This window comes from Artemia sp. Qi Xiang Cuo, chromosome 21, assembly GCF_049724085.1.
Source record: "Artemia sp. Qi Xiang Cuo chromosome 21, ASM4972408v1, whole genome shotgun sequence".
Classification (NCBI taxonomy): domain Eukaryota; kingdom Metazoa; phylum Arthropoda; class Branchiopoda; order Anostraca; family Artemiidae; genus Artemia; species Artemia sp. Qi Xiang Cuo.
Window position 1 is genome coordinate 28,113,497 of NC_142814.1, and position 22,971 is coordinate 28,136,467.

Sequence of the window (22,971 nt, forward strand, 5' to 3'; positions counted from 1 at the left end):
TTGCCAAATCTTCAGTCAGATCAAACTCCAGTTCAACTTTCTAATCAGATGTGTGATTATTTTTCTAGTGTAGGTAATAATGTTGCCGGATCTATTTATTGCGATAGGAGTGATGGTACTTTTGATCAATATCTTCCTCCCAGTTGTGATACTTCTATTTTAATGACTAAGGTAACTGAAAGTGAAATAACAGATGTAATAATGGGTATGAAAAATAAAGCTTCAGGTGTTGATCTAATATCTATAAGAGTGCTAAAGTTTGTTCTACAGTGTGTTATTAAACAACTGGTTTCACTAATAAATGGTTGTTTTAAAAGTGGTGTGTTTCCAAAGTGTTTGAAACGAGCGAAGATTGTTCCAATATTTAATGGGGGTGATAAAAATGATATAAGTAATTACCGTCCCATTTCGCTGCTACCAGTTATTGCTAGAATTTTCGAGAAGCTAGTATATATAAGGCTAGAAAAGTATCTTGAAAAGAATTTATTTTTTTATCAAAATCAATTTGGTTTCATAAAAGGTTATTCTAGTGAGCATGCAATGTTGTTTTTGACTACATATGTTAATGATGCATTAGACAATAACCTTAAAGTTGCATCAATTTTTCTGGATATTGCGAAAGCGTTCGACACTGTATCTTATGATATTTTGTTAATGAAGTTAGAAAATTGTTGTATTAGGGGAAATGCTTTGAAGTTGTTAGAATCATTCTTAAATTCAAGGTCAATGTTTGTGGAGGTTAATGATGCACGTTCTGACAGTAGATTTATAAATTGTGGAGTTCCCCAGGGATCACCCCTAGGCCCACTTTTGTTTTCTATTTATATAAATGATTTGTCAAGTGCAGTTGATGGGTTGTATACTATTATTAAACCTCCTCTAGAGACACTTAAACCTAGTAAAGCCCTAGTTATGTTTGCTGACGACACGAAATTAACCGTATGTGGTAGGACTGAGAATGAATTGATGTCGCAATTACGAGAAGGTTTTAAGAATATAGAAAGGTGGATGAGAAGTAATAGGTTAAAACTTAATTGTAATAAGTCTTGTTTATTGATATATAGCAGATCTCCAAGTTATTACCCATGGGTGAATAATTTAAGTAATGGTACATCAATGATTCCACGAAAGAGGAGTGTTAGATATTTGGGGATTATTATTGATGAAACTTTAAGTTTTGTAGATCATATTGATTGTGTGTCTATGAAACTTGCACGTAATGTTGGAATTATGCGTAAACTGAAAAATTTTCTCCCAACTAGTATATTAAGATTATTGTATTTTTCAATTGTACATCCATATCTATTATATTGTTCTTCAGTATGGTCGTCTACTTTTGGAACGCATCTTCTGCCCCTGCGTGTACTACAAAATTCGGCAATAAGGCTTTTGATTGGTAAGGATAATAGAGGATCATCTGTTCGTAATGAGTTTATGACGCTGAAGATTCTACCGGTATCGGGTCTTTTTAAATTTTACAAAACACAGTTCATGTTTAAGTATCTTTATGGTAGTGTTCCTGTTTGTTTTAAGGGAATGTTTGTGAGTGGGGGTGATGTTCATGAGCATGGAACTAGAAATTTGGAAGAATTTCGAAGACCGATTCCGCAAGCGACAAGATCATTTTTTTCTATCCGTCATGCCGGTCCGAGTGCTTGGAATAGTTTACCAGTGGAACTTAAATGTGTGGATGACCTGCTGCTGTTCCGTAGTTTATTGAGATCGTATTGTTTAGTAATTTATTATTTTTAATGAATTGGCTAAAAAGGGGGGGGGTACGTGATTAGTGGCAGGGGGCTATGTATAGTATGTTAGTACTAGTTTTTGAGTTGGAGGGCAGAACTTGTATTTGTATTCATATTAACTGAAAAGAGTTATTATTTTGGATCTTATTTTGTTATTATTATTTTTTATGAGTTTAGAAGGGATTACCCACGCACAAGCTTGCTTCTGGGGGTATTTTGTTTGTTTGTTTTTATGTATATAGTAAAATAAATCCCAGTTATAAATTGAAAAAAAATTGAAATTGGAGGGGTGTCCCGCAAGGCTCCGTTCTAGGCCATATTTAATTTCTCCTATATATCAATGATCTTATTATGGACCTGGGCCCTTCAGTATATCCTGTACTATTTGCTGATGACAGCAACTTCTACATCACTGACACCAATTTACCATCGGTAATAACCTCTGCCCAAGTCCTTCTGAACAGAGTCCAGGCGTGGTGCCTTACGAATAACATGACAATTAATAGCAAAAAAAGTCAAATAGTATTATTCAGAACCCCCTATAACAAAGACGTAATTCAACCTGCTCTTGGTCTCAAGTACTCCTCCGACATCCTCCCACAAGTGGAGGTTGCCCAGTTTCTTGGTGTATTGATTGACTCATGCTTATCATTCTCTAATCATATTTCTTACATCACAGCAATAATTTTGAGACAAGTAGCTCTTATTAACCGTGTGAATTATTTTCTTCTTCCTGACGTCCTAGTTACCCTCTATTATACCTTTATTTTTCCTTACTTTTCTTATTGCGGATCAGTTTGGGGAAATACAAACCGGTCTTTCACTAAAAAACTCAAATTTGCCCAAAACCTTGCCATTAAAGCAGTTTTTCGGCTTCCCTGTCTATATCCAACCCGTGATTTGTATTCAGATTTTGGCATAGCTCCACTTGATCAGATCATTCAAAAACTAAACTTATCGCTTACTTACTCTGCTTTCCACAATAATCTTCCCCCTCAACTACTAACCTTTTATAACATTAATAATTGGGAAGCCCACTTTTTCTATTCATCCAATAGAGCCTTTATAATTCCTAAATGCGTTTCTAGTGCTGCCCAGCAATATCCCATTTACCAATCCACTATTCAATGGAACAAAATATTCTCCAGTGCTGAACTAGTCACAAGTTCCTGTATGCTGTACAAAAATGTAACAAAATTTGATAATATAATTTAATCTTTCAATTTTTAACCAATTTCCTTTAATTACCCATGTTTTTTTCTTTTATCTTTTTTTCAGTGTTACTTTAATTTTTTCCTTTTTTGGTCCTTAACAAGTTCTCTTCTAGAATCTTTATTGTTATTGATGTTTGTGTTATCTTTTTATTCGAATAAATTTAATTAAATTGAATTAAGTCCAAGAAATTATAATTTCAAAAAAATTATATGTCCATAAAAATCCAAAATAAATTCTATGTCCAATTCAAAGTCCGAAAAATTCTGAGCAAAAAAATCTAAGTTCCACGAAATTCTAAGAAAAAAAAATTCTAAGCCCCTAAAAACTTCTGTCGAAAATTTTGAGTCCCAAGAAATTCTAGCTCCTAAAACATTCAAGTCCAAAAAAAGAGGTGGGCAAAAATTTGGGGGAGGGGTATTGGGGGCCCCTTGGAGGTTAGGACATGGATGATCATAAGTTCTCTTTGAAAAGAATGCCATAGGAATTGATTCACTGGTGACATAAGTTTGCTGGCTTACTTTACCTAAGCGTATGTCATAAGAAAAAAAGGGTAGCAGCTTTGTCACTTTTTCATTCATTAAAATTCGGTTCGTGTTATAAAATGTGTCTAATTTACTTCACCCAATCGCGTGTCATAAGACCAGTTTCGTTCAACCCAAATAAAAAATGTATTCATATAATTGTCATGACCTGAATATATAGGTCGAAGGTTTATTCTATATACAAATGAGGTTTAGGGTATATTATTTAGAGCCTCAGGCGTAGAGCCCGGAGTATCCCCCCCCCCTACTGATGTTCTGATTTCCCTTAAATCTTTCCTAATGACATCCTTCCATTCCTTTCGGGCACTACCTAATGTCCTAGCAATCGTGTCCTTTCTCGCATTATCGCGCTAAAAACTACGTTATTCGTAGAGCTTTCTGTTAGAGGTAGCTCCAGAACGATTCGTAAGCAATTTCTCTAGAAATAAAAAACTTAGCAAATCCTCCTCCATTTTTCATAAAACAACAGAAATAACCGACTCACCCCCCCCCCCCCCTTCGTTTAAGACAGTCGCATGTGATTCCAAAGAGAATTATTTTAGATCCAGATTAAACTGACATATTCTTACATCTATTGTTTATTTGTTTTTTCTTGTAGTTTAGAATTCCCAGATTTTGGAAATTAAAACTGTAATCAATTGATAAGTAAAACAATTAAATATGTATAGAAAATTCAGCGAATGAAGCTCTATAAAATTACCGATTTAATTTATTGGGCCAAAACTGTGTCAACTAGTGAAGTTACGAATTTGTTCAAGGACATTAGATGTTATTCATCGTTAGTAAATGTGCCACTCTATGCTGAAGAACCATCCCTTCATTGCACTTTCTGGCTGAAGGGCCTTGAGACGGAGATTAGCACCGTCGATACGGACCTTAAGGGTCTAATGCCGCATCCTTTACCTTTACCTTTACTTTATATTCATTTGCATTCTTAAGCCTTAAAAGCATACTAGATACATTCTGTGACTGTATGTGTAGAAATATTGGGGTGTTGTGGCTCCCTCCTGGATTTTTAGTGAGGATAACGAAGTATAAAAGAGGTATTTGATATTTATCGGACATTTCTGATTTTTTTTAGCAACAAGACGTACAAAAAATAAAAGGTATTTGTGTTTTTCCCCCTTTATTTTAATATTTTGGTTAATCCTCCTATTGTCGGGCCTATTGTAAAACATAATTCTAGGCTACTAGGAATTACCACAAAATAAAAAAAAATCAACTAGAGCTACTGAACACAATTATGTTGAAATTAGTTAGCTATTTAAATCTGAAGCCAAAATATTTGGTAATCTTGGTGCAAGATTTCTTTTCCGACCTAAACACTATAATAGTAAAAGGGTAATACCTTTCCATTCTTTGTTCACAACTCCTTTCAAATATGAGAGGCACTACAGTGGCAGTAGCGTCGTTGCGTCCCAGCAGGCCATAAACAAAAGCTTGCTGATTCTGTTTGTTTGAGTTATTTTGTGTGTGTATTTCTCATCAGCAGTTGGCTCAATGCCAAGTAATGCCACCTTTAAAAAAAATTGAGAACTTTCGCATATTTCAGAAGGCTATTATCAAGTTTTTTTTTGGGGAGGGGGGCAATTGTCACAGTAGCAGATATTATATTTGGGAGGAGTGATTAATGAGTAATGTAGTGATATTACCATTTTCTTATTATAATGTTTGGCTCAGAAAAAGAAAAACCAGAGTAGATTACTGATGTTTTAACTATTTTGTTTTCAGAATAAGCTTTCATTTGATGTACAAAATGGAGAAACCTTGTTTGCATCTTGTCCTCCGATTGGAAGAAAGAAATTACTCGGACAGTCGGAAATCCACTGTTTTGGTGGAAGATGGAGTCACCCATTTCCAAGCTGTTTACCCACAGCATCGTTCAATTCCCTCACAGGTTTGTAGTCAGTTGATGTCTCTCATTGCATATTTTTAACGCCCAATCCAAACCATAGTCACCACACCAGGAACAGTGAGTGAGTTATCCCTCAACGCTATGCAAAGACCCTTATCTATAGACAAATAAACCAAAATTTATTAAAATACCAGCATTGTTGAAACATACTTTTTTCCGCAAAGAGTCTCAAACCTTTAAGAAAACCCACTGGACCATCGCTTATTTCCTAAAATATTGCCTTTATACTAAAAACAAAAGATGTTGTGTTTAGCCGTCTTTTAGTTTCCTGAATCAGGTTCGACCTAATTTTTTACATGCGGTGTGGACCCCGGTAGAATCTGTTTCCATGAAATTGTAACGAGCAGTTTGTAGGCACACTTAACTCCTAGATTTCAATATAATATTCTATGCAATAACATCCAGGATTGAAGAAAAAGAACAAGTGCGCTCCTCCCCCTCTCTTCAGAGGGTTAAAAATAGGAGAGTATCAAATTTTTAGAAGATCTTAAGAAAACATAATATTGTTCTTACAAGAAAAATTCTTCAGCCTTGCGCCCAATCCCTTCCATCCTGGAATTTTTTTTAGATTTAAGTGAGTGATGTTATCTCCATATCACAACTTATGCTGGTCACCTTTGTGCAGGTAGGACACTACACAGTGGGATTTTGTAAGCCACATTAACCACAAAACATTGTTGAATCTGTTAAGGGACATGGCTTTTTAATAATAAAATAACACCTACCTTTTTTGGCATAAACTAAATTCAAAACATCTTTTAAAAAGAGTTTCAAGCTTTTTTCCCTAAAAATTGGCATTTGAAGAGTTAGAAATCACCGTCAAAACGTAATTGTTACGAGATTGCCTGGGACAGATATTTAAAAGTACTATTTTTAGGTTCTAATGAATATTTCTTTCAAAAATCTATGCTTTAAAACTAATAATTTCATCTTAAGACAAACCTATATCATAGCCTAAATCATACCACAGTTTGACACAGACTACTTTTCTGACGACTTGAAGCGTTCTAAATACCTGACGTAATATTCATATCAGGCGTCGTCTATCCAGGTAGTCAAATTCCGACTTTGGCTTCAAAAACAGCAATTCGTTTAATTTAATTTTTATATTTTTGACCAGTTTTTTGTCACCGTGTATTTCACTTAAAGAAATCAAATTTTCGTACTTGACTGAACTAGAAAAATATACCTTTTTACTTCTATCTCTCTACAATTTCATAAGGAAACAGTTTAAATTCCACTTTGATATTAAACTTCAATTAACACTCCTGCGATTTCGCATTTCATTGAGTACTTACTGATTGGGTAGTCTTCTATTTATCATAGAAAGCGCAATCGTGCTGCCTAAGTAAAGATCCTAAGTAAGTAATGTCCCCATGGTATAGCTCGTAACCCTTGCCCTGAGGGCTCTGAAGGGGAGGGGTTGTCAACCTCAAAGACCTAAATTCCAGAAGTTATAACTACGTTGAACAAAATGGCAATCTGAAAATTTTGATTGGATGTGTTTGGGAAAAAGGTGGGCATGATAGGGGGGCTAGTTGCCCTCAAGTCACTTTCTATTATTAAACAGGGCACTAACCATTTCAATTTCCAATTTAATTAACCCTGTTTGAAGTATCTACGACAATGAATTCTATTTCAACCTTATATGCCTCCAGGGCATAAATTACAACCCTTGCCCCGAGGACTATGGGGGGTTGTCCTCCTCAAAAACATAATTTGTATGTGGAAATCAACTACGCTGAACAGAATGGCTATCTAAAAATTTTGATTGAATGTGTTTGGGGAAAAGGTAGGCGTAAGATGGGGGTTAGTTCCCCTCAAATCACTTTCGACTATTAAAAAGGGCACTAGCCTTTTGAATTTCCAATCGAATGAGCCCTTTTTCAAGTTTCTACGACAAAGATTTTAATAAAAACTTATATTCCCCAGGGTATGACTTATAATCCTTGCCCTGAAGGCTGTGGGGGGAGTGTCCTGCTCAACGGTATAATTTCCTGAACTTTAAACTGCGTGGAACAGCATGGTTTTCTCAAAATTTTGATTGGACGTATTTGGGGAAATGATAGGCGTGGAAGAGGTAAAGTGCAAATTATGTTCTGGCCTTGGGAGGGCATAGGGGTTTTGAGCCCTACTCCTGCTAATTTCTGCCGTTTTGATTTTGACTCGGTTATTTATTGCAATTTCTGTTTGTTTTGGGTTTCATTTATTTATCGATGCTGATTTGTGGTAGTTTCACGCTTGGTAGATTTTAAATGTTTGCACAATGTATTATTTTTTTTTTCTTCTTCTTTTTCCATACCAGGGCACTTCGTATCGAAGGAGTTGTCGTAGAAACTTCGAAAAGGTCTCATTTGCTTGGAAATTGGAGTGGCTTGTGCCCGTTTTAATAGTCGAAAGTGATTGGAAAACAGCTAACACCCCTTCCACGCCCACGATTTCCCCAAACACATCCAATCAAAATTTTGAGATAGACATTTTGTTCAGCGTAGTTGATTTTCCGATAGTAAATATGTTTTTGAGGAGGTCACTCCCTCACAACCCTCAGGGCAAGGGTTTTAAGTTATGCCCTGGGGGTATATAAGGACGATGTTGGCAATCAATCAATCAATCAATCAATTTATTAATACTAAAAAAAAACAATACAATTACAAACTTAAAAATTTAAACACGCCCAAAAAACAAATAAGACACTATTATAAAGCACTAAAAAAAAAAAAAAAAAAAAAAAAAAAAAAAAAAAAAAAAAAAAAAAAAAATTAGATAAGAGACATTTATGAAAATAGGAGAAATATTTGAAATATATTGAATGAAAAAAAGACATAATTGTGGATAGAATGCAAAAAATGAAGAAAAAAGGGGGAAACTACTATACTGGAAATACCCAGCGAGAAAGTGCCTTTGCAGAAAGAGATAGAGGGACATCAGAAGGGATGGAGTTCCATAGTAAAATAGATTGATAAACAGGAGACCTCTGACCTGCTGTCGATGAACGCTTAGGTAAAATGAACCTGCGATAAAAGCTACGTAAAAAAGAAGAGTACCTACCTGAGCCTGACAGAAAGAAAAACTGCTGCAGAGATGGTGGGAGTCTACCTAGAAAAGCAGAATGTGCTAAATAAAGGTAACTTTTACCCACAATACGATCCAGCGGAGCTATTCCAGTATCATTATAAAGATCAGAGGAAGGGTAAAAACGAGGAAGAAGAAAAGTAGCCTTCACTGCCCTATTTTGGGCTCTTTGAAGTGAGCAGAGAAGAGATTTATTAGTACTACCCCAGACAGAGCAGCAATAAGAAAGGTAAGGAAAAATAAAAGCATAATAAAGAGAAAGCATAACATCAGGGGGAAGAAATGAGTTAACCCTGTATAACATTGAAGATTGGCGGAGGACAAGGGAACGGGTATAAGTTATATGGGGTTTAAAAGAAAGAAAACAGTCAAGATACACACCAAGAAATTTCACTATAGTAGCTTGCGGTATAATATCATTCCCATAAGTCAGGATGGTTGGTTCCCCTGCGTCTCTCATACGATAAGGGGTTCTAAAGTGTACAATGGCACTTTTTTGGCTGTTGAGTCATACCAATTGACCAGCACCAATCTTTTACTTTATCAAGAAGACCTTGAGCTAGGGAAATGGCAGATGGCAGGTCCACTGCAGCAATGAAGAAGTTACTGTCATCAGCAAAAAGTATAGGGTGCACAAGGGGATGAAGACCATCAACAAGATCATTAATATAAATTAAAAACAAAAGTGGTCCAAGCACAGAGCCCTGTGGGACACCTTTCAAAATAGGCAAGGAAGAGGAAGAAGTACCATTAACCGAAACATACTGAGATCTCCCTGAGAGGTAAGACCTAAACCATTCAAGTGGGACTCCATGCACTCCAAAGGAAGATAATTTAGACAAAAGAACAGAGTGAATGACCATATCAAATGCCTTTGAAAAGTCAAGAAATAGACCCAACACACACAAGCCCTTGTCAAGATTAACACGCACAAACTCTGTTGCATCTGAAAGTGCATGCAAGGTAGAAAAACTGGGACGAAAGCCATACTGATGGTTAGTTATGAGAGAATTACCTGTAGTACTAAATACGAATTAGTACTAAATACAAATGAAGAGAGTCTACAATACACTACTTTTTCAACAACCTTAGAAATTACAGGAAGGAGAGAAATAGGTCTATAATTTGAAATTAGAGATGAATCACCTTTTTTAAACAAAGGTACAACATTAGCAACTTTAAATAAATCAGGAAAAACACCAGAAGAAAGAGATGGGTTAGTTATATGTGAGATGGGGTTAAAAACAAACTGACCGATTGTTTTAAGAACATTACAGCTCAAACCAAAACCATCAACTGAACGGCTACTTGAAAGCTGAGAAATAATGTTAGAAGTTTCGGTATCACTGCATGGAAAAAGGAAAAATGACTTTTCTGCTAAGGGAAAACTACTTACTCTGCTGTAGGGTGGATTAGGAACTGAAGGAAGTGAGGTGAAATACGAATTGAAGGCGCTTGCTGAAGAATTTTTGTCCACGAAAGATCCATCAGCTTTCCTGTAGTGACAAGGGGGGACTGTTTGAGTTTCTTGCGGGAAAGAGCTTCATTAACTACAGTCCAAACCTTTCGCAAATTCCCCTTACACTCATCAATTCGACGCGAAAAATATAGCTTTTTGGCTGCACGTACTGAAGAAGTAAGCACATTTTTATAAAGTTTATGCTTCAAAAGATCATCCTGTGTCTTACTTTTACATGCAGCCTTAAACAGAGACGCCTTCATATGTGTAGCATTGATCAGACCTCTAGACATCCATGGACATTTAGGTATGGAATTCCTTGGCCTCTTTCTAAGAGTAAAATGCTTATCCAACAGAGCTCCCATACAACACAAAAATAAACTCGTTGCACAGTCAACATCATGAGCTTCAAGAACCCTAGACAAATCATTACTCGGAAGAATTTGTATTAAATTAGAAATTTAGTTATAAGTTTAAGTTTTAAAGGAAGACTCACCCCGCCCATCCAAAACAATCTCAGTTTGAGGCACAAAAAGTGAAACATAAATAGTGAAATGATCAGAAAGATCAGTGAAAACAAGACCAGAAGTAAACTTCAAATTAGAAGAATGAGAAATGACAATATTGTCTATTAAAGTGGCAGAATTTCTAGTAGGGTCAGCACGAGAAGGAAAAAAAAATTTAAGGAAGGAGACCAGCAGAAGAAAGCCCATAAAAAAGATGGTCACAATTAACACTTGATCCAATATTTAACATATTACAACTAAAATCTCATAAAATACAAATACGTTTTTCAGACAAAGACCCCACACAAGAAAGTTGATCAAGCAAATCGCAGAACAAATGTGTTGGAAAAGGAGGGGCTTATAAAACAAACAAACAGTGTCACATGCAAACTGGCTTTTCAGATCAATAACAAGAGAATAAACTGTCCTACTATTTGACACTACTGATGTAAACAAGGATTCAAGGTCAGAACTTCTTCTAAACTCAATATCAGACTTTATAAATAAAGAAATACCTCCTGAGCACTTTGTTACCATACTGGGGATATGGACAGCAACATAACCATGCATATCATAGGCTGTAAAATTTTCACCATCAGATAACCATGTTTCTGTTAAACCAATTACATCAAAAGGGCATGAATTATCAGACCACAAATACGATTTCAGACTATCCCATTTATCTCTTATCCCACTCACATTCAAACAAAATACATTAAAACTACTATTTAAAGACAGTGAGCGTATAATTTTATCACAATAATCAATGGTAGTGTGATAATTACAGCTAGAATTAACCATAGATTCAAGGAGAGGGTCAAGCGTGTGTGTCTCTTGTTTACCAGCCCTAATTGGTTGATCAAATATAACAGAATTAAGAATAGAAGAATTCAAAAGAAAAGAGAAATCACCCATAATTATCACAAATAATAAATATACACATAGAAATATAAGTGGGATGGCACAAATTATCCAAAGTATTGGACCAAAGTATAATGTGACACCGTTTGCTATTACATGAGCTGCAAGTGTGCTGGACTGACAAAAAAATAATAGAAGTTAGGCTACATGAAGGTGAGATGATCACAAAAAGCATAATGAAATATCAGTAAAATGAAATTAGAATCAAAGTATTGGCCCAATTTATAATGTGGGACCAGAAAATTATGTAAGCTGTAACTGACATGAGAAAGAAAGAGAGAAAAAAAAATATAATAGTAGTCAGCCTACCTGAAGGTGATAGGATCACAGACAAATATAAATGAATATCAATGGAATGACACATATTATTCCAAATATTAGCCCAGAGTATACTATGGGTAGTAAAAAATTATGAGAGCTGCATATAAACTGACATGACAAAAATTTGATTGAATTCAGGGTACACAAAGGTGATAGCATCAAAAAATAAGATAAAGAAATATCAATGAGATGGCATATATTATTCAAAATAATGACCAAAAATATAATATGGGACCAGTCAAAATTATGCAAGTTGCATGTGTGCTGACATGAAAAAATTATGATAGAATTCAGGTTACGGGAAGGTTAGGATCACTAACCCAGATAAGGGAATAATAGTGGCATGGCACATATTCATCAAAATATTGGCCCCAAGTATAATGTGGAACCAGTCAAAATTATATGAGCTGCAATTATGCTGAAATTAAAAAAATATGAAAGAAAAAAGCCTGCATAAATGTGATAGGATCACAAACAAACATAAAAAAAAAAAAAAAAAAAATAAATAACAGTGGGATAACATATATGATTCATAAAATCTGCCCAAAATGCAATATAGGACCAGTGAAAATTATATGAGCTGCAAATGTGCTGACATGACAAAAACATTATAGAAGCCAAGCTACATGATGGTGAAAGGATCATAAACAAACATAAAGAAAAATCAGTGGGAAGGCACATATTATTATAAGTATTAGCACAAACTATAATGTGTGACCAGTTGATATTATGGGGGTTACAAGTATAATGAAACAACAAGAATATAATGTAAATCAGACAACGTGAAGGTGACAGAATCACAAACAAACATAAAGAAATAGTAGTGGGAAGAGACATATCGTCCAAACTATTGGCACAAAGTGTAATATGGTACCAGTCTAAATTATGTGAGGACAGTAAAGAATAATAGAGGAATATTTTAAGAACAGCAAATAAATCCCTACAGAAACAATGCAATATATTGTAAGAAAATAAATCTAAATCCATCACTTTAATTTATCTGTATTTGCAGCACATAAATCAATTTCATTCTGATTATTAAACTTAAACACTCTTCCAGATTGGGTTTTATACAGGATATTACCTTTACTGGACCAAATATTACGTAAGCCAAGTTTTGACTTGGCATATGAAAGAAGGTGTACGCATGGTTTTTTAAGCGTCTCAGAAAATAGAATCCCTGATCCTTTCAAATCCTTCTTTTGTCTGAGAAGCAGTTGACGAACTCATGAGTTGCAAAATTCAACAAATATGGGTCTGCGTTTTGCAGAGGGTTTTCCAATTCTTTTGGCTGATACAACATCAGACTGAATAATTGGTATGCCAGGAAAATTTCTATCACATAGTGACAAGAATTGACTTTCAGTGTTTTCAATGGAGGTCTCCTCTTTCACCCCAAAGACAATAATTTGGTTACTCAAAGCCTGCTGTTCAAAACGGTCATTTAATCTTGCCAGGTTAGATTGGATAGGCTGGAAAGAGTTTTTAAGGTCTATCATGGATGACTCTAAAGTAGCCAATGAAGATTCAACAGAAAATATGCGTCTGTTATAGCTTTCAAGAGTTTTATCCTCTAAATTACTAAGATCTAGGTTGAGGCTAGCATACACCTCCTGCTTGATTGCATCCAGCTTATCTGAAGAGATAGTGACAGTATGTTGCATGAATGTCTGTTCCTCTTTCATTTTAACCACTGCCTCATCTACCTGGGAAGAAATCTTAGCCAATATAAGGTCATCAAGTAACCCTTTCACTAAAGATTTAAGATTGTCAGGTTGTAATGAATCTGCTAGCATTTTATGTTTGATTCTCATGCTATTTATGCGGTTAGTGAGCATGAGTAGCTGCTCTGAAACAGATTCTGATCCAGAGAATTGGATTGAGCTGTCAGACCTTAGTGCACGAGGTGGCTTGAGTTGACTTTTCATTTCTTATCTGAAGTAAACAACAAAACAGGACCAGAAATAGGCAGTGGAATAAGATAGTTTCGGTATAAGGCAGGATGTAGTCCACAATAAAGCAACAAATTTCAAATACCAAAACAGGGGATTGTGAAATTTGAAGAATAGAAACCAATCAGCAAAAAACATCAAGCATCAACAGTAGCAGTGGTATAAACCCAAGGATTGGTTACTGTAGTCAAATTAAAAGTTAAAATTGGTATAGGTCTCACCTGATGAGTCCCCTCTTACACCCCAGGGGTGGGGGCTGCTATGTGTGCCTGCCTTTACCCACTGGTAGGCAGGTAGAACCAGTACTTCAGGAGGCTTAAAGTGTTGCTGGTTATGCCAGAAAACCTCAAATTCTGATCTGATCTGATACCCACGTCTTTTCAATTTTCAAATTTCTCTCTTTAGACCAGGGCACTTAGTATCGAAGAAGTTGTCGTAGAAAACTCCAAACGAGCAGAAATTAACATGAGTAGGGCTCAAAACCTTTATGCCTTCCCAAGGCCAGAAGATAATTTGCACTTTACTGAAAAATTACAAATGAATATGACTTGTCAGTTTAATATACATATACTGATATTTAGTAATCAAAATGTTAATATTGTTTGATTTATTAAAGTTATGAAAGTAAAAACATTTAGATTTTTCAGTAAAGTGCAAATAATGCTCCGGCCTTGGGAAGACATAGGGGTTTTGAGCCCTACTCATTTTAATTTCTGCTCGTTTTGATTTTGATTCGGATATTTATTATAATTTCTGTTCGTTTTTGGTTTCGTTTATTTATCGATGCTGATTTATCGTAGTTTCACGCTTGGTAAATTATTTGATTTTATTTTTTGCTCATTTTTGGCTTAATAGAGTTCTTTACTTTTCTTTGAAAAACTTATTTTGTGGAAAAAGTTTTTTTAATTATTTCCAAATAGTATGCAAGCATAACAGCAGGCTTTTTTAATGGCGAGATATGTTATTTTTTATAGGCGACTAACAACGCCGCTAACTTTCAATAACGCTGAAAAGTATATCCAATCTTTTACCAATAACGCAGTGGCTAGTTTTCTCAAGCAGCGAAAGACAAGTGGATTTTAAGAACATGACTATTTGTCTAAGGAATATTTGGAACATACAATTTTAGATTATAGCTTCTTTTTATTTAATTTGGAGCTTCCAACACACATTTCAACATGTATTTTAAAAAAATCTATGTTTTTCAATGAACTATAGACAAAAATCTCATTCATGCATCAGCATGGCCGTATCCAATATATTTTTTTGGGAGGAAGACGATGGTTTACAAAAATAAAATTTCGGGGGGGGGGGATACAAAAGAACTTTTAAAAACACATCAAAAAATTTTTTTCATTTTTGTTACGCTTTTACGGGTCGGACAAATATTTCGGGGGAAGGTTCAAACCCCCTAACCCTCCCCATGGATACGGCCTTGTGCATCAGCAAATATATTTTAAAGTCCTTTCAGTTTTATAAGAATTTCATATTTCCTCTTACAGCAGTCGTAACCACCAACTTTTACTTTTTTATTTGTCGTCATTAGCTTTTACGAAAAAAACTACAATTTGTTTTCGTTTTCCCGTTTGATTGTCTTAAAAAATCATGACGAAAATTAATCGAAAATTAATAGGTGATTGTTTGATTGATTGACTTGGCTTTTATCACTCAAGTTCAGAAGCTTATGTCTAGAAGTTATTTTTCAGTTCGGTTCTTATTTCAGTTCTGGAAAATCTTTAATATATTTAAATTTTATATTTAAAACATTGTCCCCACACCGGGGACAATGTTTTTTTCCTTTTTTTTCCTTTTTTTGGTTTTAGACCAGGGCACTTCGTATCGAAGAAGTTGTTGTAGAAACTTCAAAAAGGGCTCATTCGATTCGAAATTGAGAGGGCTAGTGCCCTTTTTAATAGTCAAGAGTGATTGAAGGGCGACTAACACCGCTCCCAAGACCACCATCTACCCAAACACATCCAGTCAAAATTTTGGGATAGCTATTTTGTTCAACGTAGTTGAAAGGTCCAGAAATTGTGTAATTGAGGATGACAACCCCCCCCCCCTGCAGCCAAGGCAAGGGTTGTAGCTTATGCCCTGAAAGCATACAAGGTTTATATAGAAAGGGTGATCGGATAAGCTTCGGAGGGGGCTTATTGGATTACTAATCAGAAGTTTTAATGCCCGTTTTTGAAAGTCAGAGTGATCGGAGGGTGGATAGCCCCCCAAACGCACACCTTGTATTTTCCCGAAATGCATCTGATAGAAATTTTGAGATGACCATTTGTTGTCGTAGAAACTTCAAAAACGGCTCATTCCATTGGAAATTGAGTGGGCTAGTGCCCTTTTTAATAGTCGAAAGTTATTGGAGGTCAACTAGCCCCCCTCCCACACCACCATTTCCCCAAACACATCCAATCAAAATTTTCAGATACCCATTTTGTTCAACGTACTTAAAAGGTGTGGAAATTATCTATTTTATGATGACAAGCCAACTACAGCCCTCAGGGCAAGGGTTGTAAGTTATGCCCTGGGGGGTATATAAGGTATATATAAAAAGGGTGTTTATATAAACTTTTGAGGCGGCTCATTAAATTGCTGATCAGAAGTTTTAGTACCTTTTTTGAGATTCAGAGTGATGGGAGGTTGGATACCCCCCCCCCCCAACCATCCCAAAAATTCGAAGTTTCTTTTTGAAGTTTCTACTGGAAATTGAAAGGGACTTTGTCCTTTTTAATAGTCGAAATTTATTGGAGGGCAACTGGCACCCCTCCCATGCCCACCATTTCCCCAAACACATATAACAAAAATTTTCAGATAGTCACTTTGTTCAACGCAGTTGAAAGGTCCGGAAATCATGTCTTTGAGGATGACAAAATCCCCCCAGCCCGCAGGGCAAGGCTTGTAAGTTATGCCCTGATGGCATATAAGGTTTATATAGAAAGGGTGACCGTACAAACTTAGGAGGGAGCTCATTGGAGTGGTAATAAGAAGTTCTAGTGCCCTTTTTAAGATTCAGAGGGATCGGAGGGTGGATACCCTTTCCCTCCCAACCCTCGTATTTTCCCTAAATGAATACTTATAGAAATTTTGAGATGGCCATTTGTTGTTGTAGAAACTTCTAAAAAGGCTAATTCGACACCTCGTGTTTTCCCAAATTGTATCTGATAGAAACTTTTAGATGGCCATTTGTTGTCGTAGATACTTCACAAAATGTGTTTTCGATTAGAAGTTGAAAGGGTATTTTTTAATAGTCAAAAGTGATTGGAGGGCAACAAGCCCCCTCCCCCCGCCAATCAATTCCCAAAACACGTCTAATCAAAATTTTTATAGTCATTTTGTTCAGCGTAGTTGAAAGGTCTGGAAAATTATGTCCCTGAGGATGACACCTCCCGCCAGAGCCCTCAGTGAAGAAGTTATGCCCCGACGGCATATAAGGCTTTTATTGAAAAGTGTTCGTTTCAAATCCGGAGGGGCTCATTTGATTGGAAATCAGGTGTTCTAGCTCTCTTTTTAAGAGTCAAAGTGATCGGGGTCATCCAAACCCCCTCTGCCCCCTCTACATTATATTTTACACAAATGTATCCGATAAAAATTTTGAGATAGCCATGTGTTCAAAAATAGTTCAAAGATCATATAATAAGCCCTTCGGGGTGGACAGAATCCCACAGAGTTTGGGGGTAAGGGTTGTATGTTATGCCCCAGGGGCATTTAAGGTTTCTATGCAAGGGGTGCTCGTGTGAACTTTAGAAGGGGCTCATTTGATTTAAAATTTATAGTTCTAGTTCCCTTTCAAAAGTCAAACATGATGAAGAGCAACTAGCCCCCTCCCTGAAATTCTCTTTTCCCAAAACACATTTAATTTAAATTGTGAGATAGCCATTTTCTTAATAATAGTCTAAAAATCATAAAACAATTTCTTCAGGGTAGACACAATCCTCAGAGCCCATGGATAAGGGTTTTAAGTTATGTCCAGGGCATATAAGATTTTTATGGAAGGGGTAGTTGTATAAACTTTGGATCGGATGGAGCTCATTTGACTGAAAGTCGGAGGTTTTAGTGCCCTTTCTAAAAGTCAACAGGGAATAGAGGGACGTCAGCCCCCAGCCCCAAGCCAATATTGGGAATGCCAACCTCCCCACAGTCATCAGGACAAGGGTTGTAAGCTGGGCAACTCCTTCATTGGTTACACATAGTATATATTATTGAGAAAGGTATGCATGTTTGAACCTTACTTTCCAATAAGACGAAGGGTATTCAGGTGACCCTTTCAGAGAATGCAGAGGGGAGTGTTGAATAAAATAAAAACATGTTATGTGTGTACGGACGGTCTTAAGGGTACAACACAGGAATAACTGAGTATATAAATTTGGAAAATTCAGGAAATGATAAGGAGATGATCAACAAGGCGATATTTGCATGCTATCAATACTACTACAGCTACCACCACTACTACTACTGCACTACTCTATCTAGAATTTTAAGGGGAAATCTGAACTAAATCCAAAGACGCCTTGTGCATGCACATCGTCAAAATAGCGTATCTAAAGAATTGATTTGGGTATTAAGTTGAAACTTTCAGAGAATACTTAGAGGGGAAGATCATGTCACCAAATGGCAATATCTGGACACTACTGCTAATGCTACTGTTGCTGCTATATTTACTACTACTACTACTTCCTCTATTGCAACTACTTGTAGGGATAACATTATAGAGAGCGAGGTTTCAAGAAGTATATGAAGAAATAGGTTATCAAAAAGACATATCAGCAACGACATATCTGTGGCTAATTGCGCGACGTTTAAACTTTCAGGACTTGATGACAGGGATGATCAACTGACCAAAAGACAATTTATTAGTACTACTGCTACTATTATTACTACTGATATTCAATGCTATTACTAGTAATATCAATACTGCTACTGTGACTACTATTACAACTATGTCTAAGGGCATGAAGGTAAAATTTTTAAAAATTTTTGAGGGGGAAGATTAACTGAATCAGAACACGCCCTTTGTACGGAGGTTGTCAAAAAGGTGTAATAGAAATATCATAGAAACAGTTTGGTGAGTGAAGTTGAAACTAACAGGTTTTTTTTTTTAGGGATGTTGAACTAACCAAAAGAAATATTTGTATCCTAATGCTTCTGCTTCTACTCACACTACTGCTACTGTTACCATAATTTCTACCTCTATTATTGCTACTGCCACTAAAGCTTAGGCTACTACAATGAATTCTACATTTACTACTTCTACTACTACTGCTTTTAAAACTATGGATATTAAGGCGAAAAATTTGGGATATATAGAAACTGTATGGAACTGAATCGAAACACACTATGCCCATGCAGGTTGTCAAGCGGACACGTCAGAGATGTCTTAGGAATGGTTGATGGCATGTTTTAAGCTGAAACTTTCAGCGTGTGTTGAAAGGGATATTGCAGAAACCAAAGGTGCTATGCACTTACTGCTACTAATGCTGTTACAACTATTATCTACTGCGCCATCTAAGGGCATTAAGGTGAAGCTTTTAAGGAATATTTAGGCGCATGTTGAACTAAATAATAAAAAGCTATGAGCATGTGGACTTTCAAAAAGGTGACAAAGTGATATCTGAAGAACAACTTGCATTATTAATTTAGATCTTTAAGGGTAAGTTGTGGGGATTTTGAACTAGCCAGAATGCACTATTTGTATACTTTTAATACTACCTCTACAGTTAATGTAACTAATGATTGAACGTTTTGTGTAACTAATGATTTAGGAAACGTTTAGGAGTTTCAATTAAAGGAAAAACTGTATGCCTTCAGATTTTCAAAAGGGCATATAAGCAGTATCATAGGCAGCACCACTCTATAATAGCTACAAATATAATTGAAACTTTTAAAGGAGCTAATTCAATACAAAATTATAATTTCTGGTGCCTTTTTTAAGATTAACAGTAAATTGGAGGGCAAGCATCCCTTCTCTCAAGCCTCTTCATTTTCCAAATGCATCCAGTCAAATTTTGAGACAACCATTTTGTTAAGCATAGTAGAACGGTCCAGCAACTATGTCCTTAGAGATAGATGGATAGATAATGTATTGCAAAGCCAAAGGTCATATACATACAAAATTCAATCAACTAAACAAAAATAATGAACTTCAACTAAACTATTAAAACAAAAAACAGATTTACAAACAACTAAAAGTTTCTTCTCGTTATTTTTTTTAACTAAACACTTTTCCTTAAATTCAAAACTTCCTCAGAGTAGCTGCAAACTGCCTCTATCATGGGTTTTGCCCTCGACTCAAGAATACCAGGGAAAAAAGGGGCGTACTTTCAAAAAAACCTCTCTTAGGCTTAAAAGCCCCTGGCACCGTATGAGAAGATGGTTTACATCCTCAACACCCTGATTACAAAAGGGGCAGGAGTACTCCGAATCCGTTAAACCCCTATTTCTATCAAATACTTTCCAACGACCACGCAATGGAAAGTTATTCGCTCTGAGCTGGAACCACACCCCAAGGCACTTTGCTGGTAAATCTATCTTGAAATAAATTTCAAGACTAAAAACTAGTTTTCTTTCTTTATAGAACCTAAGGCTCTCTGATGACTCTACAGAAGAGAACCACAGCTCTACCTCTTGATGTTCTATAATTTTGGTAACCTGCTCCGCTATATCTGTAGGTAGCCCCGGTGCACCTAATCCTTCATTCTACAGGTAGGATAGACCTACCTCATTTAATATACGCTGTATCTGAAAAGGCCATGCTTTTTTCCTCCCTAACTTAACTAATTATAAATATGCTAGCTTTACTAGTCTACCATCCGACAGCTTTAAAATCTTCCTCCAAAACCGGAAAATCTACCCTGTTCTATATTTCCTTAGAGAAAATATCCCTATACTCCCCTCTTACTGCTTGCGTGTGAGTTGTTTGATGAACTCCGATTACTTTTTTATAATACATAAGCTGAATACTATCCAATTGCTTGGCAGCTTCGTAACCCTCAGCTTCGCCCCATAATGCATTACTGGCAAAACTTTAGTGTTGAAAATCTGCTTATACATTTTTATATCTTTAGCACTTATCAAAGTTATATTCCTTGGTAGTGCCGATGAGTCAGCCTTTCCTCTCCTTATCATTTGTTTTACATGCTCTGTCCATCTTCCATTCTCCATCAGAGTTACTCCTAGATACTTAAACTTTATTTTTGTTGAATTTCCTTTCCTCTATAATAAAACTTCTGGTCCGTCTGACAACTCCTATTACCCTTTCCAAATACTATTATTTCTGTTTTCTTGACATTGAAAGTTATTTTCTTTTCCTAAACATAATCACTTAGAGTATCTATTAGCATCTGAAGCTCACTGGGGGACTTAGCTACCAAGATTGAGTCATCCGCAAAAAGCAGTACTGATAAAGCATACGTTCCCAAGATCACCGTTGGTGCCCTCTTCGTTCTAAAATATTTTACTATATCATTAATATATACACAAAATAATCTTGGAGACAAAGTACTACCTTGCTTGACTCCTTTTTTAAATTCAAACTCTTCTGAAAAACCCTTAACTACTACTTCAACAATACCTTCTGTACCTAGATTCATTTCCCTTACTATCTTAACAAATGTTTTCGGTAGGCATATTTTCAATAATTCTAGACACAGTAAGACTCTATCAACAGTATCGAATGCCTTCTCAAAGTCCAGAAAAGCTACATAAAGTCTATCTTCAACCCTTGTAGTATTAATACTCTAGCTGTCGTTCCATATCCCTCTCGAAATCCCTCCTACTCCTCCACTATATCTTCCAAGCCACCTAACTAATCTATTATCTAATATCCTTTCTAAAATCTTACTTGCTGTAGAAATTAGCAAAATTGGACGATAATTTTCATGTCTACCAGGATCCCCTTTTTTTAAAAAAAAGAGGCACTATTAGAGATTTCTTCCATACCGAAGGCCACTGATGAAGAGAAAGAATCCGACTGAACAGTACTAACAACACAGGTAGGATCCATTATATAAATCTTTTATATACTTTAGTTGGAATCCCATCAATTCCAGGTGCCGATCCTCCTTCCATTTTTAAGACACTCTCTAGCCTCTTTTTTTATATATCCTCAAATAATTCATAATCGTACTCCTTCATTGGTAACACAACCTCTCCATCATATAATATCTCTCTATCTAATGTTTGTAGATCACTGCAGTTACCTTCTCTTTCCCTGCAATTAATTAAAAAAACTTCTTCCACGAAATAATTTTTTTAAAGCAAAATAAAGAACGCCATTAAACAAAAAATGAGCAAAAATAAAATAAAATATTCTACGTAGGTTGGAACTACCGTAAATCAGCATCAATGAATAAATGAAACCCAAAACACGCAGAAGTTACAATAAATAACTAAGTGAAGCTCCAAACGAGGAGAAATTAACATGAATGGGGCTCAAAACTCCTATGCCTTCCCAAGGCCAGAGCATAATTGGCACTTTACTAAAAAAAATAAAGTGTTTTTACTTTTATAACTTTAATAAATCAAATAATATTAACATTTTGATTACTAAATATCAGTATGTATATATTAGACTGGAAATGCACATTCATTTGTTGTTTTTTTTTCAGTAAAGTGCAAATTATGTTCTGGCCTTGGGAAGGCATAGGGGTTTTGAGCCCTATTCACGTTAATTTATGCTCCGTTTGAGTTTGACTCGGTTATTTAGGCTTGACTTGGTGTAAAGAAAATTGCTAACTCAAAATTTTGTTTGGATGTGTTTGGGGAAATGGTGGGCGTGAAAGGGGGGTTAGTTGCTCTCCAATCACTTCCGAATATGAAAAAGGGCACTAGTCCTTTCAATTTACAATCGAATGAGCCCTTTTTGAAGTTTCTACGACAACGCTTTCTATAAAAACCTTAGATGTCCCCAGGGCATAACTTACAACCCTTGCCCTGAGGGCTGTGGGAGGGGGGGGTATCATCTTCAAAGACCTAATTTCCAGAGCTTTCAACTACGTTAAACAAAATGGCTATCTCAAAATTTTGATTGGATGTGTTTGGGGAAAAGGTGGGCGTGGGAGCAGGGTTAGTTGCCCTCCAATCCCTTTCGATTATTAAAAAGTGCACAATTCCTTTGAAATTCCAATCGAATGAGCCTTTTTGAAGCTTCTACGACAATGCTTTCTATAAAAACAACTCTTGCCCTAAGGGCTGTGGGGGAGTTTCTTCCTCCAAAACATAATTTCTATCTCGAAATCAACTACGCTGAACAAAATGGCTATCTCAAAATTTTGATTGGACGTGTTTGGGAAAATGGTGGGATCGGAAGGGGTGTTAGTTACCTT

The 22,971-nt window shown here is 36.0% G+C and overlaps 1 protein-coding gene across 3 annotated transcripts in view; it reads left to right on the forward strand.

The window, feature by feature from the left end:
* LOC148939408 (locomotion-related protein Hikaru genki-like) overlaps positions 1–22,971 on the forward strand; it is a 90,619-nt gene that overhangs the window by 26,111 nt on the left and 41,537 nt on the right. For all 3 annotated transcript variants that reach the window (XM_089106777.1, XM_089106774.1, XM_089106776.1), the window contains exon 4: positions 5,234–5,399. In XM_089106777.1, coding sequence (XP_088962903.1) covers positions 5,234–5,399 — 166 coding nt within the window. The remainder of the gene's footprint in view (positions 1–5,233; positions 5,400–22,971) is intronic.